This window comes from Nicotiana attenuata, unplaced genomic scaffold (assembly GCF_001879085.1).
Source record: "Nicotiana attenuata strain UT unplaced genomic scaffold, NIATTr2, whole genome shotgun sequence".
Lineage (NCBI taxonomy): Eukaryota > Viridiplantae > Streptophyta > Magnoliopsida > Solanales > Solanaceae > Nicotiana > Nicotiana attenuata.
In genome coordinates, this window is record NW_017671457.1 from 251,076 (window position 1) to 267,391 (window position 16,316).

Sequence of the window (16,316 nt, forward strand, 5' to 3'; positions counted from 1 at the left end):
TCAGAAGAGGTGTCTGGAAAAGGTGCCTTTTCAGAAGAATACGCTGCCTGCCGCGGTTCTACCGCGGTCGCGGCAGAACCGCGGTCAGAGAGGCTTTCTGAACCTGCCTGCCGCGGTTCTACCGCTGTCGCGGCAGAACCGCGGCCAGAGAGGCCCTCTGAACCTTCAGCAGGGTTCTGGCGTATTTTCAGCAGTGATTTGGCATTTAATTAATTATTAAATAATTAAATAAATTTTGTCCAAAAATAATCTTATCGATCGATCATTTGACAAATCCAAATCCAAATCCAAATCGCGAGGGTTCATTCTCTTCAACTCCTTTTAAGAGCTTTAAGAAGTGATTCTATATATAAGCACACAAATGTGGTTGTCCCTCACCAATGAGGGACAAAGTGCAAGACAAAAGTTCACTTCTTCAAATTTTCAATTTCCCTCCATTTTATTTCCCTCCATTTCCAATTCACACTTCTTCTACTTTAAAGCCCAATGGCTTAAAGTCCAACACTATTTTGTTGTCGGACCAAATAATTTAAAATTAAAGACTATGACACACAATTTGAGGCTGACATTTACGCAGAGGGCAATAGTTGAGGAAACTACTGATCCTGTATGCAATTAGCAATATCATGTAATGTTCTATGAACTTGAGATGTCACCTTTTATTGTAGATTGATGAGAATGTAGCAAGGGATATCATTAATCATAAATCACTTCGACATCCAAACATAATTCGCTTCAAGGAGGCAAGTTTGCGTGCTTATGTTTTATTATTCTGCAATGATGTTTTGATAATATTGGTTTGTTTTGAAAATGGCAAGAAAAGCTAAGGAATAGTTGGCCTAATTGTTGTGCATTTGTTTTGTGAGATACAGGTGTTAGTGACACCCACTTAACTTGCCATTGTTATGAAATATACAGCTGGTAGAGAATTGTTTGAGTGCACTCATAATGCATGAAGGTTTAGCGAAGATGATGTATATTTTAAAATTTTAACTTTGTCAATAATCACTCTCTCACATAGACTACCATATAGAAGGATTCTTAAGAATAAAGAAATGTAATGATGTCTGTGATTTTAAAAGGTCAAATTGCTGTGATTTTAAGAGCCTTGGCTCACTATTTTTAATGCTTCTCTCTTCGGGTTTCTTGCTGCTGTCATTTTAGGCCATGTACTTTTTCCAGCAGCTTATTTAAGGAGTCCACTACTGTCACAGAATGGTGAAACTTAGAAGAATTTACCAACAAAAAAAAACTTTCTTTATGTGTGAACATATGAATAGAAATTTAGATACATCTTAAGCCTGGATTTATGTGTATAAATTTTATTCCAAGTGCCATCTTTTTAGTTTAAAGGAGCTTAATCTTCTTCAAACTTCCATAAAGATTTGAAGCTGGAGAATACCCTTCTTGATGGAAGTCCAGCTCCACGCTTGAAGAAATGTGATTTTGAGTACTCAAAATTTAATGATGTTCTGGGTATTTATATATATATAGACTTATTATCCCCCTAAGAAAGTCTCATAGTTTTCGTCCTGCAATTGCAGTCGTCCCTGTTGCATTCGAGGCCTAAATCAACTGTTGCGACTCAGCTTATATTGCTCATGAGGTCCTATCCAGAAAAGAATATGATGACAAGATATCTGTGTAATTACTTATGTGATCTTTTACATTTGGCAGAGGGGCATTATGCAAATGATTGTAATTTTGATATGAGTTGGGGGCTGCTACTGCAGGATGTTGCTTGTGCAAAGTCTTTTCTGGTGTTCCAAAATGTGAAAGATTGGCCTTACCAAACTCTTCAAATCTGATGTTTGGTAATACTAAGCCATTATTTCCTTGAAATTGTGATGAAGTGCATTGCTATTGTACTATACTCCGAGACCATAAGTATTTCACCAGTAGAGTCCTACAAACATGAAGCAAGGATCTGCCCATATTTCATCAGAAGGTAATCCCACAAAAGAGCATTAACAGAAGGCATATTCGGACAAGAACCTGAGATTGCTTTCACATCCATTTTGACCTGCTTGAGTTCGAGAAATCGGGCAATTCATTTGACCTTCTCTTCATGCAGATACCCGGATTGTGAAACTGTACCATGTCACCAGTTTGAGGTTGCATTTAAGATAATTATATTTTTCAACAAAAGTGATTTTGTTCCTTATGAAGCTTTGGAATTTCTCACACCTTAATACTATTACTTCTCATTTCTCAGGCAGAATTTTGGTTACTATACAAAGTTGTACTCCTAATTGATAACTTAGTTGTTGGGAACATCCATCGTAATTACGATTTACTCCTCCTGCAAAGGCTTTATATTGTGGGAGTTAACTAATTAATGAGTTACTTGGTTGATCAGATTAATGTCTTACAATAAAAAAATGATCTATCATCTAAGGTTGCATTTCTTGCGAATGTTGTCTTCACTAGCTATTTACAACAAGATTTTCCTTCATGACTTGAATGTATGAATAACGTGCAGGTACAGATACTAGTAAATACTAACAAGAAAGGTTAAAATTAACAACAAAATGATGTCAGAAGTGGGATTTGAACCCACGCCCTCTCACGAGGACCAGAACTTGAGTCTGGCGCCTTAGACCACTCGGCCATCCTGACCTTATCTGTCACTGGACTTCACTCAAATATAGTGACAGTTACACAAGAAAGTATCAGTTTTCCGAATCAAACTACAATTACTCTTCATATGTCACATGGTCCAAATTATAGCTATGAAGCTGTACTGTACTACTGTATCAGTAGCAACGGTGACACAATGCACTACAACTGTGACACAATGGCAACTGATGCCAGTAACAAAAAGCCCTTTACTTTTTTTTATCTTTTAAAATAGGCGCACACTTCTAAATTCGATATATATTGAGCCCGCTGGTTTACTCCCCCCTAACAAACATCACATGTTGCGCTTTTACAACTAGACCAAAAACCTTGAGCCAACAAAAATTCCTTTTATAGGTTGACCATGACTCGGCTTGGACTAACAATGCATTTTATCACAAGTAAATCTTTTTCATCAGAAGCTGCAATGTTGAGGATTAATCTTCATACAACAAATATTTGATAATTTAGCTCTGCTCCTTATTTAGTGGTCATTTATGCAATAACAGTTACTTAGAAACAATTTTCAGCACGGTTTGCTCCGGAAAACTTCATATACAGACACCCATAATATCTTCCCTGTTAACTAAACACAACATACTGCATTTTCTGGAAAAATTCTGCAACTTCTACCATTTCCCAATCACATAAACTCCTTCTAAAATGAAAGTTCCATTCCATCTTTTCCATAAAGCAGTTAGCCATTTCATTCCTCTCCAGCCAATACATCCACCTTTACACCTCTCTATTTCATAACAGGCTATCAGAAATTTCAAATGAGAAGACAGTTTAGCTTCAGCTACCCAAAAAAAAAAAGTTTACCAAGTATGCGGAGCACTCGGTGCTTAATCTCCACTCTTCCACTGATTGCTCATAAACATGAATCTTGATCTACAGACTAACAGAGCAATGCTATGTGTAGACATACATATCCTTTCTACACAGGAAGAGACTAGACATTGGAATCTCTAGCAACAACAACAACAACAACAACGTAACCAGCTGTTTTCGATAGAAACTTGGCTCAAGAAAAGGTGAAAAGAGAAGAAGAAAGAGGAAGGAGAGAATTGGAATCTCTAGATTTTATGCTATTATATCACCTGATTTTCTCTCTTTGTTAAATTTTTAAAGCTATTTTCCAATTTATTGGGCTCATGAAAATATAGTCGTGGGAGTATTTTTACTTTAAGTTTCTTATAACTTTAGATGTGCAATATCACATGGTAGATTGGTGTCTCAAATTCAAGCTCCTACATTGGCAGAAGCATACCATGACTGCCTCCGTTTATTTATTTATTATACCAGAATTTAAGGCAAGACAAATTAAGCAGAACAAAAATGATTTAACCAGTAAACAATTATCTCATTCAATATAGAAGTTCTGTGAAAACACAAAACCAAAAACTCTTACTACAACGACACCCAAATTGGATTACACAAGCATAAACCGTCCAAAAACCTTAAATTAAAAAAAATAAAAATCTAATTTAGAGCTCATCTTCCATTCTCAAATACTCTCCAACATCAGCCTGATGAAGCACTACAATTCCATTTGGGTCCATCTTCCTACAATCTTGAGTACTCTTCGCCGCAACTCCAAATCCCAACGGCACATCAGACATTGAAAACACCACCACCCCATCATGCTCGCTAATACTCTCAGTAATCCTCCCTACCCCACCTTTCAATACATTATTACCATACAAAAAACTCATCTCAGATGTGGGTTTTAACCAAACTTTGTGCTTCGCGTGACCTGCCAATAAACCCAAGCACTGTACAGTCAGGTGAAATTTACCTCCTTTTGTGAATTTGCCTATTTGGGTTCCAAGTGCAATTAAGTTGTCTCGCTTTATATTCGTGGCTCGTTTGACCAGCGATTCTGATACGTAGTAGACTCTGTTTCTCTGAAGACGGAAGCAGTAGCGACCGGGAGTGTTGTCGGGTCCTTCGTGAGATGGGTTCTCGACTATGTTCTTCAGATTGTTTCCCACGAATTTGTGTAGCTTTTCGAAGACGTGTGTCGTTTCTTCCTCGTCCAGGGGTCTCATTGTATTGTTGCTGGCGTCTGATGAACCCTAACACCTAATTCTTTGCTTCTATTTCCCATCTTATACTGGATGGGCTAGGGTCTGTTGGGATCTAATTGGGCCTTAATCACTAAAACCCAAATCTAGCCCAACCTAGTACTGGGCCTAGCCTTTTTAGCATTTTTGGAAGATAAAAATTCTTTTAGTATTTGAAAAAAAAAAATGTTTGGAACTTCACTTATATGAAGTGAGATGCTATTTTATTGCGTTCTTAAGTAGATTAAGCGATAAATTTATAAGCTATTCAGAGAAGTCATTACTATGCATTGATCTGCTCATTTCTTTGGGTAATCATCTAGTTCCTTGCATGGAATTGGAGGAGATATTTTTCTTATTGATAGCCCTGGGGCTAATTAAAAATAATTGATTTACTATATAAAAGTTGAATTTGTTAAAAATATATATATATTGAAGAGAAAGGCCGATAAGATTCCCTTTAAATTTCAAGCTTTGAATCAAAATAGTCTTTCAACGTCTCTTTTCCAAATCAAAGTAGTCCTATTGACGGGAAAAAAAGAGAATAAACAATAGTGAGCATAATTAATTATCTAAATTTGCAAAATCAGTGTTGTTTCATTTCAAGGTACATATTCCGAATAACTCCCTACGTTTTGACGAGTTTTCAAAGAACTACTTGAATGGGATAATTGTTTACTGGTGGAATGGAATCATTTTCCTTTTATTTTTTGCCTCCTTAACAGTGTGTGCAAGGCAAATTCAGCAACAAGCCTAAGCTCAGGAAACACTCTTTCCGCAGATAACCAGCAACCAACAATGCAAAAAAGCACATGGCTTTACAAAAACTAATGAAAGCATTAACTACACTAACAGCCTTCCATGAGTTCGGAGACAATTTTCTGAAGCCATGTTGCTAGATAACCGTATACCCAAAATTATGACTAAGGTGGCGACAACTGATTTGCTTTTACAGAAAAGTAATGAAGCATTAACTACGTTACTGTTTGAACCAAAACAACTACACTTTCTGCCTTGCCCAAGTTCACAGACACTATTACTATATATGCAAAATTATGACTAAGGTGGTAACAACCGATTTGCTTTTCCAAAAGCCGTATTCATTTGGCTCGGAAGAATAATCAACGAACTGTACCAAAATAGAGATCGGTTCTAATGGCATGTCCTCCTGCTGCAAGTGCATCCTGATCAGTTTTCATCTTCTGAATCAGGAACGACAACAGACTCGGCAGCAGTATTAACAGTGGGTCTTTGCCTCAACCTATTTTTCGCACCCATATGAGTTGTTTCTGGAACAGCAAAGCCATCAACTCCAGCTAGCCGCTTACTGTAGCGACAACTGCTTGGCCTATAGTCCAAGCGACTATTCTCCTTCATTGACTGCTTTCTATTGCCAGCTATGTTAAATTCCTTCATTGAGTCAGTATCATCTTCATCAAGATCAGCTTCATCAACTTCATCACTGGTATCATCAACATCATCATTGCTTCCTTGAGGCTCATCACTCTCAGTTTCACTGTCTGTGGCATCACTGCTTATGGAGTTGGATGCTGGAGAGGAATCCAGGGAATTGGTTCCATTCCTAGGCACATGCTCATTGAGTTGAGTTTCATTTGCTGGTTCTTCAATTGCCTTCCGTTTGCTAAACCACAAATTATTTGCCAGTAAGCCAAGGTTATGATCCAAAATGGATAAAAATAGTTGTGTCATGAATGGAAGAAAAACTAGCCTTGGGATGTAGATGAAATGATTCAAGTCAAAACTCAAAACAGGCTTTGACATGAAAAACAATTAAAAGAAAAAACAAAACAAAATGGTAACTCTGAACCATTACTGCAACTGCAGGTGGTTTCATAGTGTTCAAAATATGCTTTAGAAGATAGTTTATACTCAGATCATGCAAAAGCACCATACAAGCAAAGCTCATTCTTGTTGACAAGAGTTCATATGTGGGTGGATACCACCAATTGAGATACAAGCAGTTAAGGGGGGTACATTAGTAAAGTAGGTTTGCATAGTAGCGGCAAAAGGGAGCATGAAACTAGGCATTGATCCTGAGGTGGCTTCAGTAGGAGTTCATCAAATTTTGGGGCAATGCAAATGATCTGATCATAATTAGTGTCAGAATATGTTCCACAAATGACAAGGCATCACATGGTGTAAGGCAGTGTGATTAGATTCACATTTCAAGCGGGACAGGCTTGCAGATTCAGCAATTAATCCTAGTAATTTTTGGAAGTTTCCAACCTAATCACCTGGTTACCTCCATGGCCCAATCATTCAGCAGGACCTCATTTTAACAGCTTTCAAGAACTTACCAAATACCAACTATGATAGATATTTTCAAACTAGAGAGAAAAACAGAGCCTTTGTGTTGGATGAGTGTAGTTGATTGAGTGACATGGAAAAACTGTGACAATGCCTATGATATCACCCAACATATGAAGAAGCAATGAGATACTAGTAAGACTTACTTTGTTACTTGTATGGCCTCATTGATTGCTCTATCAAAATCATCTGCATATGAATTTGCACTTGCATAAGCACCCACAGTTTGGAACACTAACAGAAAATTATTTGGACTTATATACTATCTAATTATGCTGCAAATATTTCCCAAGGTCTCCATGCTTTACCTATGTGCCATGCTCATACAAAAGTCTCATTGATATCTTCTAACATGATTTGAGGCTTACATCTCATAAATAGGCAATCCCATGTGCTAAAACCATGCTTTAAACTTACGGAAATAGGATGAACTAATATAAGAACCTCCAATGATAAAGCTGTTCACGTTTTCTGTAAAAGTGTAACTAAAATTTCCAGAAATAAAATTCCCTAAAATTTCAAATATGTCACAGAAATTTCAGGCCCAAGATAAACTTTATTTGTCTTAAGGTATGGAATCAATGAGGGAATCAATGATACAATCAGAAAAGATTGATTAACAAAACAAATTCATATATACCGCATCTGTAATTGACTGGCCTACGCATCCTGCAAGAACGAGGAACTGCAAGGTTTCTTAAGCCTTCTACGAGTCTTTGCTCTCTTTGCTGTCGCTTCAGAGCCATATCTTTCTTCTGTAAAAGGAAAACACCTATATGCATCAAGAGCTCATGATGATAGCAGAAATATTTCTGCATAAATTTCCTTGGAATCCTCAGCTTATAGAACCAAAAGAAAAAAGACAACTCGTATAAACAGTCTGAAAGAAACTAACCCTCTGAATTTTCTGAAGAGCAGGAATGGCATGAGCTTCAACAGCCTTGCCCACATCAGCTTCCCATTTAACTTGACTTGATGAAAACTCTTCCTATCATTGATAGCAATAGGAATGTGACGACTACTGAAAAGTTGAATCGTTTAGAAGGAAAGAGAATTGTTGCCTTACCACAAAATTTTGAAATTCTTCGAACGTAGTAGCAAGTGTCTCCCACTGAGAAGTGATAGCTGATATGCTTTTCTTGTCCTTTACCTTTGACATGGATTCAATTTGACAAACTTCCTTGTATAATCTATGACCAATAGTTTCATTCCCATCATACCTGTCATGAAATGTCGAGCTGTCAAAGGCATACTCGCATAGCGTAATGTTACACATTCAGAACTTACCAGAATGAAACTTCATCTCCATTGCCCCCAAGCTTCTCCTTACGGAAAGCGGAAGCATCAGTTCTACTTTTAGTTTCATGGTTAATGTAAGATATGGCGTCATCTTGCTGCAAAGACAAACGATAAATGCGAACATCATTAAAAGCAACATTCAATGTTAAAGAGAAATCAACAGCATATACGGTTTCATCCAACTTTTGATTGCTATTGCTGCATGTTGATGCAGAAGAGTGAGCACTACAAAAAAACCACAGAATTCAAGGAGAGGGAAACACAGATGCAATACATCAGCTCGAAATTCACAAAGTGCTTTAAGAATAAGCAGGCGAACTGCCGGGTCGAGCGCCTTGTATGTGGACATCTCCTCTCTGAAAAATAGAAACAGAAGCTGAATGAGAGACATCTCTCATCAAAGTAAACCTAATCTTTAGAGCAGTTACATTTCTTGGGAAGGGAAGGAAGACGGAGAGAAATATGGTACCCCTTTTTTGCAGTCAATGGAAAAGTCCCTTCAGCAACCTGCAATGAAATGCCAAAAGGAATGAATGAAATCTTCATTTCTTGCATCAAACACATACCAGTCAAAAGCTAGAATCACCTACCCATGGCCACCACATTTCAAGTTTCTTGCTTAATGCTATCACCCATCCATTAGAATCTTTCAGTAGTTTACTCACAGGAGGTATCCCCTGAAGAAATATGCAAACCATGTTAGAACAAGAAAGTCAGGACAAAAAATATAAATACGTTAGCAAGTTTATAATTCCAGAGTGTCTCCTACAACCGGGAAGATATGAGAATTTTTGACTTGAAAATAGAGTGGGAACTTTTAAAGATAAATTTGGGATTGGGACATAAAACTTTCGAGGACTCCCTCTGTCCCAATTTTCTCGCTCACTTTTGACTTGTCACAAATTTAGCATTTGTTGAGAAAAATGGGTAGTCATAGTTTGACTTTTCAATAGTAAATGAACATAATAGAGGATAAAGATGAAAGATATAAAGTGGGCATTGAAGCAGTTGAATGTTCGGTTTAAGGAAAGTGGACAACAATTTGGGGCAATCGAAATAAAAAAAGTAGGACAAAAAATTTTAACAGCAAAATTAACTAAGAGTTTATCGGATAGTTACTCACAAAATGCACTGCTCACCTTCTTAAGACAACTTACAAATTTTTTAAAAGTGATTAGTGTACATTCCCCTTTTAGAAATTTCTAAAGACTCTTGTCTGAGCTATTTATTTTGGAAGTTCCTGTTGTTATGTAGCTTTATCTCATGATAAACAAATGGTTGCAAGCAACTTTTCTTCACCAATCAGCATATGTACAATTGCATGAATTAATCGTATCTTCTGAAAAGGCAGAAATGCCATCAACATCATCACTCAGAGCACCCATTTATCATTTCTCTTTCAAGAGTCTGTCTATTGTCTATGAAAATCTTATGCCAGCAGGCAAAGTCATGAAATTGGCGGTCTGAACTACAAACTGCTTTGACTCTTTTTAAGGATCCAGGCTGCCATATGATACAGTCCCCAAGTCATGCTATGCTATCTATAATACTGAGCCAGCGACGACAATGTCTGCATGAATCAAGCAGTGTTCATCTCATCACATCAAATTAACAGCTTGGAGTACAAAGTTTTACTTCCATGTCTTTTCTTTAGTAGTGTGTATCCTAGGAAAAACTTAGCCTCAAAAGTATAGAGCTCACATTGCACGTTAGAAAAAAATAGTTGTCAACCCAGTCATCAAAATATTTGCACCTAGGGGTGGGCGTTCGGTACTTTGGTACGGTATTTAAGAATTTCGGTATGGTATTTCGGTATTCCGTTTATCAATTGTGCATACCGAATACCGTACCAAAGCAGTTCGGTATTTTCTTGTTTGGTTCTGTACGGTTTCGGTATCGTACCAAGTCTTTGTGAAAAAAAAAGTGGTAAATTCTAATTCATTAGGAATCATATAAGAATACAAGATCAGTTTATCTAAATCTACCCTACAAGCAACAGTGGTTTCTAGATATTGCAGCTCGGAGAAGCACTGAGAGAAAGCTAACTGACAAGGGATTTTTCTCCCTTGGCAGAAGCTCTAACAACGGTTTCAACAACAACACTCGTTAAATATAACGGTGACAATAAGTGTTCAATTTTGATTAACATAAAAGATCACTAATTTTGTTATTTTCTCTAACCAAACAATCCAAATTCAAGAAGACTCACGAAACTTCCAAGGGATTTCTGTGAATAGATCATCAATACTGGTCCAGGTGCATACTGTTTCAATCCCTAGCCATCATAGCAATTAGAATCCTTTGGAATAAATCAATTCTAAGGACAGTTAAATCCTCAGCCCACCAATCAACAATAGCCTTTGGATTTGAAAATGTGGAGGATTTCATCAAGTTAATAGCATCGACCTCTATCCTACCTGACTTGCATATTTCGGTATTTCGGTATATACCGAAGTAACGAAAGTCCAATACCGAGAATCGTACCGAGCTATTGAAAAATCTATAACGAATTAATACCGAAGAGCCGATACCGACATACCGGATTAATTCGATCCAGTCTTACTTTCGCTTTTTTGGATTTTATGCCCACCCCTACCCAACATGCATGACACTTTATTCAGACCCATCCAGTGAAGAGCAAAATGCATTTTTCCTTTGTAATATCTCAAGGGACAAGATTACTTGCTCCAACTTTTACTAATTTTTTTCAATTCCATGACAAGTAAATCTATCAAGTTGGTCAAAAAGCAACAAGTCCAATAAACCGATTCTTTATCATACCTCCGGGAACAAGATCACTGCGGCAATTTTTATCAAAAATCAGATTATTCTTTCTTTTTTGGAACAGACCAATTATCAAGATGATCAGAAATGCATGCATGGAGAAGAAAATATACAGATCTACGCTGAATGCACATAGCATAAAGAGACACTAGAAAATATAACCACCATCATAACTCAGTCTGATATCAGCCCAGGATTTCATGGCTATTATAAGCTTAACATATGAACATTTCCAAAACTTAAAAGGATTTTGTTGGTTGCTAGTTGCAGCTAAAATTTATAGAAAGCAACAAACTTAACTAAGAATCATAAGGTAGTCAACATGGGAAGCAACCTTAAAGAAAAGAAAGAGTATAGTTGATCTTAGCACGCCCAAGTTAATGCCTGTAGCTGAACTTCAAATCCAGCAGCAATACTTTCTTCTGACATACATGGACAACTTTACAATTCTAACTACTCACTTCTATCACAGTTAAACTCACAGCTTTGTCATTCTCTCATTTTTATTTTTATTTAAAAATTATTGTTGTGTACCAGCATTGAGAGGTGTTGTTGGTGCGTTTACATCTTAGGATTTACCTCACAAGAAGAATAGTGAGCTGAGGAAATCAAGCATGGCATCTACATCAGTCGCAAAAGCCATATTGCACCAAAGGGCAAAAAGATAACAACCTTTGCTTAAGGCAAATTACATTTTCATATTTGCCATAAAAGATTTTATGGTTCCTTTCCCTCCAAATAGTCTATACTCTATAAAATGCCTGCTAGAATGGTGTACCAGATATGGGAAGTAACCTTGTCTAGTTTCTTTCTGTGCCGGGCTGCTCATGAATTCTGAAGTTATTTTTGGCATGGATATTCAGAATCTTGAGGTTAGTGTAAGAAAAGACAGTTGACATCCTCTATGTGCATTCTCTCCTTTAAAGCCACCTTGAAGTAGTATTACAGAACTAAAGGTACTACTAGATCAAAAAGATGGTGGAAATTAAAGTGCAAACACATAGTTGTATGCACACAAATAGTAATAAAGATAACGTGCGAGCCAAACCTTCAGAAGCATGATATGCAGCTGAGCAAGAGTATCATTTGGCTCAATGAGGGCTGTTTCTATCTCCTCGGCTGAAATTTTCAATTTGATTTCGAGCACCGGCTCAAAAACCTATCAACATTTAAAAAGAACTTCAAGTACCTTCAAGCTAAACATTCAACACATTTATATGATGTACACAGGTATAAATAGCAGAGTGCCCTTATAGTACAAGTACAAGTATCAAAAGGAAAAAGGCAAGCTCGTATAACCCAGTATGCAAGTTTCAAATGCACATGCAATTTTACACTCAACACCAAACTATATCCACTGCCAGGTCAACATTCAACAGTCATTGTGATCTTACATAGCAATAATAAATAATTTCATTAATTGTTAGTTGCAGGTCAAAACCTTCAAGTACCTTCAAAATGTACATTCACTGTTTATACAAGTATACGTTTAAAAATTGCAGTAATCGCAACAGAGTTTTAAGTTTTGTCCACTGTCAATGTATAGAGAATGAGTAGAGCTTAAATAGAGAAGTGAAGATTCATATAGCCCACTCAAACTTGTTTGGGAGTTGGGACTAAGGCGTAGTTGTTGTTATTGTTGCATTGTATGTATATAAAAAAATTATACTATCATACCAAGTTAGCGTACAACAACAGGTAAATCTTTATAGCAAGCTTGATATGGTTAACCTGAAGTAGCAGTACATTGTCTAAAAAAGATATAACCTACTATATCCACTTAAATTGAAATGATGGTGTAAAATTCTTTACAGTGTCAGTGTATATAACTTAAATCCATCCCAATATTATGAACAGAGTTACCCGGTACCTGTGCTAATGGGAAGTAGCAGGTACCAGTGAGATTAGTACACGTGGGCGCAAGATGGCCCAAATACTACGGTTATCAAAAAAATCATCCCAACATTATACAATACAAAGGGAACAAACGATTATACTACTCATTTAGCAGGCCATACAACCATCATAACAACACATCACCATTGTCAGGCCCATATGGGTACATATGGACTGAAGCACCCACACCCAGAAACTCAAAACTTATTAACCACAAAAATATATCTACATTCCACAAAACCCTCAAATACCTTAAACATATACGTGTATAGATGTACATGTACAAGTACGAAAAGAAATCGAACCGAGTGGCATCTTAACCACATTTAACCTTGCGTGTAACATGTACAATTCATCCACGCTCATTAGGTGGATATATAAAGTTGTTTTGTGTATATAGCAAGCAAATAAGTCAACTATGCAGTTCTGGAAGAACAAAAATATTAACTTCTGAAAATGCTAAAATCTTACGTTGAGAAAGTTTAAAACAGAGGCTAACTCCCACCGTTGACGTAGCTTACAACGTACGAGTTCCATTTCCGACGTCAACTCCGGCGCTGAATCTACTATTTCCATGTCGAAATCGTTTTCTCCTTCGTCATAAACCGCTGGTCGCCGATAAGTTGATGAGGAAAATCGGATTTTGAGAGAAAATTTGCAGAAAAATGATGTTTTGAGGGCTTTAACTTTCCCGCCTAATTGCTTTACCTTAGGGTAAAATATTCACCCCTAAAATAGACATGACAGACGGGCTAGATCCAAGTTCGGACCCGGTTTTAGACTCAGGTGCCGACCTCAGCCATTTGATTGAGCTTTCAAAATTTTCTTTACTTTTTAAAAATATATTGGAAACACCATTGTAAGGAAAATTGATTTTTACTGTGAAAGGCTTCCGCTAATCAGCAGTATATCGAGCACTTTTTTTGTAACGCATAATAATGTATTTAAATAATTTGGACGCAACGTAAAAAGAAAAAATCATTCAATTTTATTTATTTACGTGTAACATTAAAAAAACTTATAAAATAACATGATGTAATAAAAATTAAAATGATTAATGATAACAATTCATAGTCTTTTATACAGACTACGTATATGAAAAGCAAATATAAGATTTATCTGTTTAGTTAGCGAAGAATGGCCAAAAATATCCATATCATGTAAGAAATTACTTAAATTTATTGTCCGTCCACTTTTTGGTCCGTAATTACCCCACAATTATTTTTTAGCTTAAAACCACCCCTCTTGCTAAAAATGGAGTATGTGTGTTGGCAACTTATTATTGAGTCACGTAACTCCTTATTTTATTTTTTATATTCGGATTTAATATACTACAACAACAAACAATAAATCCAGTATAATCCCACAAGTGGGATCTGAGGAGGGTAAATAGTACACAGACCTTACCCCTACAGAATGTAGGGAGGTTGTTTCCAGTAGACCTTCAACACGATAAAAAATGAAAAAAGAGCAGTAGCAATAAGAAATAACGAGAACAAAATAAAAGAAAATAAGGCGAAAGAAACAACATGAAGATAGAAATCTACAATATTAGAATACAAGACTACTGCTAATAACAATCGAAATGTCCGAAACCCGCACCATATACTAGTCATATTATTTGACTTGCCTCAACTATACTATAACCCGAGTTTGTTAAAAAAAAAATGGAGAACCTTTAACATTTCAGTCGTCTTCTTCCTCAAAGACTACCTGAGGAGCAACGGCTTAACTATCCCACAACCATCAAAGTTTTTATTAGAAAAACCATATGAAGATATTTTCTCGCGAGCGGCGACAAACCTCTTTCTTCCCCTGCCCAATTTCTAGTACTTTTCAAATTTGATCATAAATATTTTTTGATGAGTATCATTTTTGTTTTGACATATTTTTCTCGTTAATCTCTCATATCTGAGAGAAATGAAGATTGTTACTGAAATTTAACAGCCATACTTAGTCGGAATCTGATTGAAAATCTTGTTTGTCTCTTGTTTTCTTATGATGTTCGCTGTTTATTTTTCGGACCACAATTTTGGTCTCTCGCCGCGTTTTCTGTCTTTGTGACTTGACGAATTTGTCCGAACACTTTAGTATAGAGCCATTTGAAAAAGAAAAAAGGAAAAAAGGAGAAGAGAGAAATAGAATAAAACTGATAAGAGAAAGAAAATAGAAAACTTAGAAGGAGTTTATGACAATTTGGATTTAGAGATCTTAGCGGGTTTTGGTGGCGTGGTTGGTGAAATTTTTGTGAGATAAAGAAGAAGAAGGGTCGAGAGGAGGGTGCGGATTTAATTAAAGATTTTGAGGCGAGCAGGGTTTATAAGGCGGGTTGGATCGGATGGGTTGTATCTAGGGTTGTCAAAGAGGGAGTACCCGGAATTTGTTCGGTCTGTACCGCTACCGCTATCGCTCCGCCTCGTTTCAGTTGGAGGGTAGGGGTGAAGGATTGGGGGATAAGGGGAAGGGGAGTGGGAGGGGACTGGTCAAAGTACCGATAGAACCGGTTTGGTTGGTACCCTTAAGTTTTTGAACTGGTACCCTTAATATATTTTTTTAAAGTAGCCATTTTTTTGCCGTTAGCCAACGTTATTTTTTAAAAAATAGCTGTTTGGCAACAGCCAGAAACGGTTATTTTGCATCCTTATCCCCCTAACACCCCCACCTCTAATTTATATTTTAACCCCTAAGTTTGTTATATTATACTTTGACCCTATTTAGAAACTATAAAATACCACATTTCATTCTTTTATTGTAACGATCCGGCCGGTCGTTTTGAAATTTGTAGCCCCATTCTCCTATTTACTGCTCCGTTTGTGTTCTACAGCTATTATATGACTTACCGGGTTAGTTGGTTCGGGTCCGGAGAGATTTCAAAGTTAATTAAGACACTTAGTCTCTTGATGGAAAGCTTAAGTTGGGAAAGTTGACCGGATGTTGACTTATGTGTAAAACGACCTCGGATTTGAATTTTGATGGTTCTGTTAGCTCCGTTAGGTAATTTTGGACTTAGGAGCGCGTCCGGATTGTGATTTGGAGGTCCATAGTAGAATTAAGCTTGAAATGGCGTAAGTTGGAATTTTGGAAAGTTTGATCAGGAGTGGACTTTTTGATATCAGGGTCGGATTGGATTTTCAGAAGTTGGAGTAAGTTCGTGGGGTCATTTGTCACTTGTGTGCAAAATTTGAGGTCAATCGGGCATGATTTGATAGGTTTTGACGTCATTTGTAGAATTTGGAAATTACAAAGTTCATTAGGCTTGAATCCACGTGCAATTTATGTTTTGATGTTGTTTGAGGTGATTTGAGGGTTCGACTAAGTTTGTAT

At 36.8% G+C, this 16,316-nt stretch overlaps 2 protein-coding genes and 1 non-coding gene across 3 annotated transcripts; all 3 read right to left on the reverse strand.

Annotated features, from left to right (window-relative positions):
- Nucleotides 1-2,535: 2,535 nt before the first annotated feature.
- Nucleotides 2,536-2,619, reverse strand: TRNAL-CAA. The gene has a single exon. It is a non-coding gene; the product is annotated as a tRNA-Leu (tRNA).
- A 1,339-nt stretch (nt 2,620-3,958) lies between these two features.
- Nucleotides 3,959-4,721, reverse strand: LOC109208417 (60S ribosome subunit biogenesis protein NIP7 homolog). Its single transcript, XM_019371526.1, has one exon. The coding sequence runs from the start codon at nt 4,668-4,670 to the stop codon at nt 4,107-4,109; it is 564 nt and encodes a 187-aa protein (XP_019227071.1). The 5' UTR covers nt 4,671-4,721; the 3' UTR covers nt 3,959-4,106.
- A 736-nt stretch (nt 4,722-5,457) lies between these two features.
- On the reverse strand, nt 5,458-13,834 carry LOC109208413 (DDT domain-containing protein DDR4). The gene is made up of 11 exons (XM_019371522.1): nt 13,464-13,834; nt 12,145-12,255; nt 8,903-8,989; nt 8,782-8,819; nt 8,587-8,668; nt 8,301-8,407; nt 8,080-8,233; nt 7,909-8,001; nt 7,654-7,768; nt 7,160-7,202; nt 5,458-6,327 (listed from the first exon to the last, which is right to left on the reverse strand). The coding sequence occupies exons 1-11, from the start codon at nt 13,566-13,568 to the stop codon at nt 5,874-5,876; spliced, it is 1,389 nt and encodes a 462-aa protein (XP_019227067.1). The 5' UTR covers nt 13,569-13,834; the 3' UTR covers nt 5,458-5,873.
- Between the last annotated feature and the right edge of the window lie 2,482 nt (nt 13,835-16,316).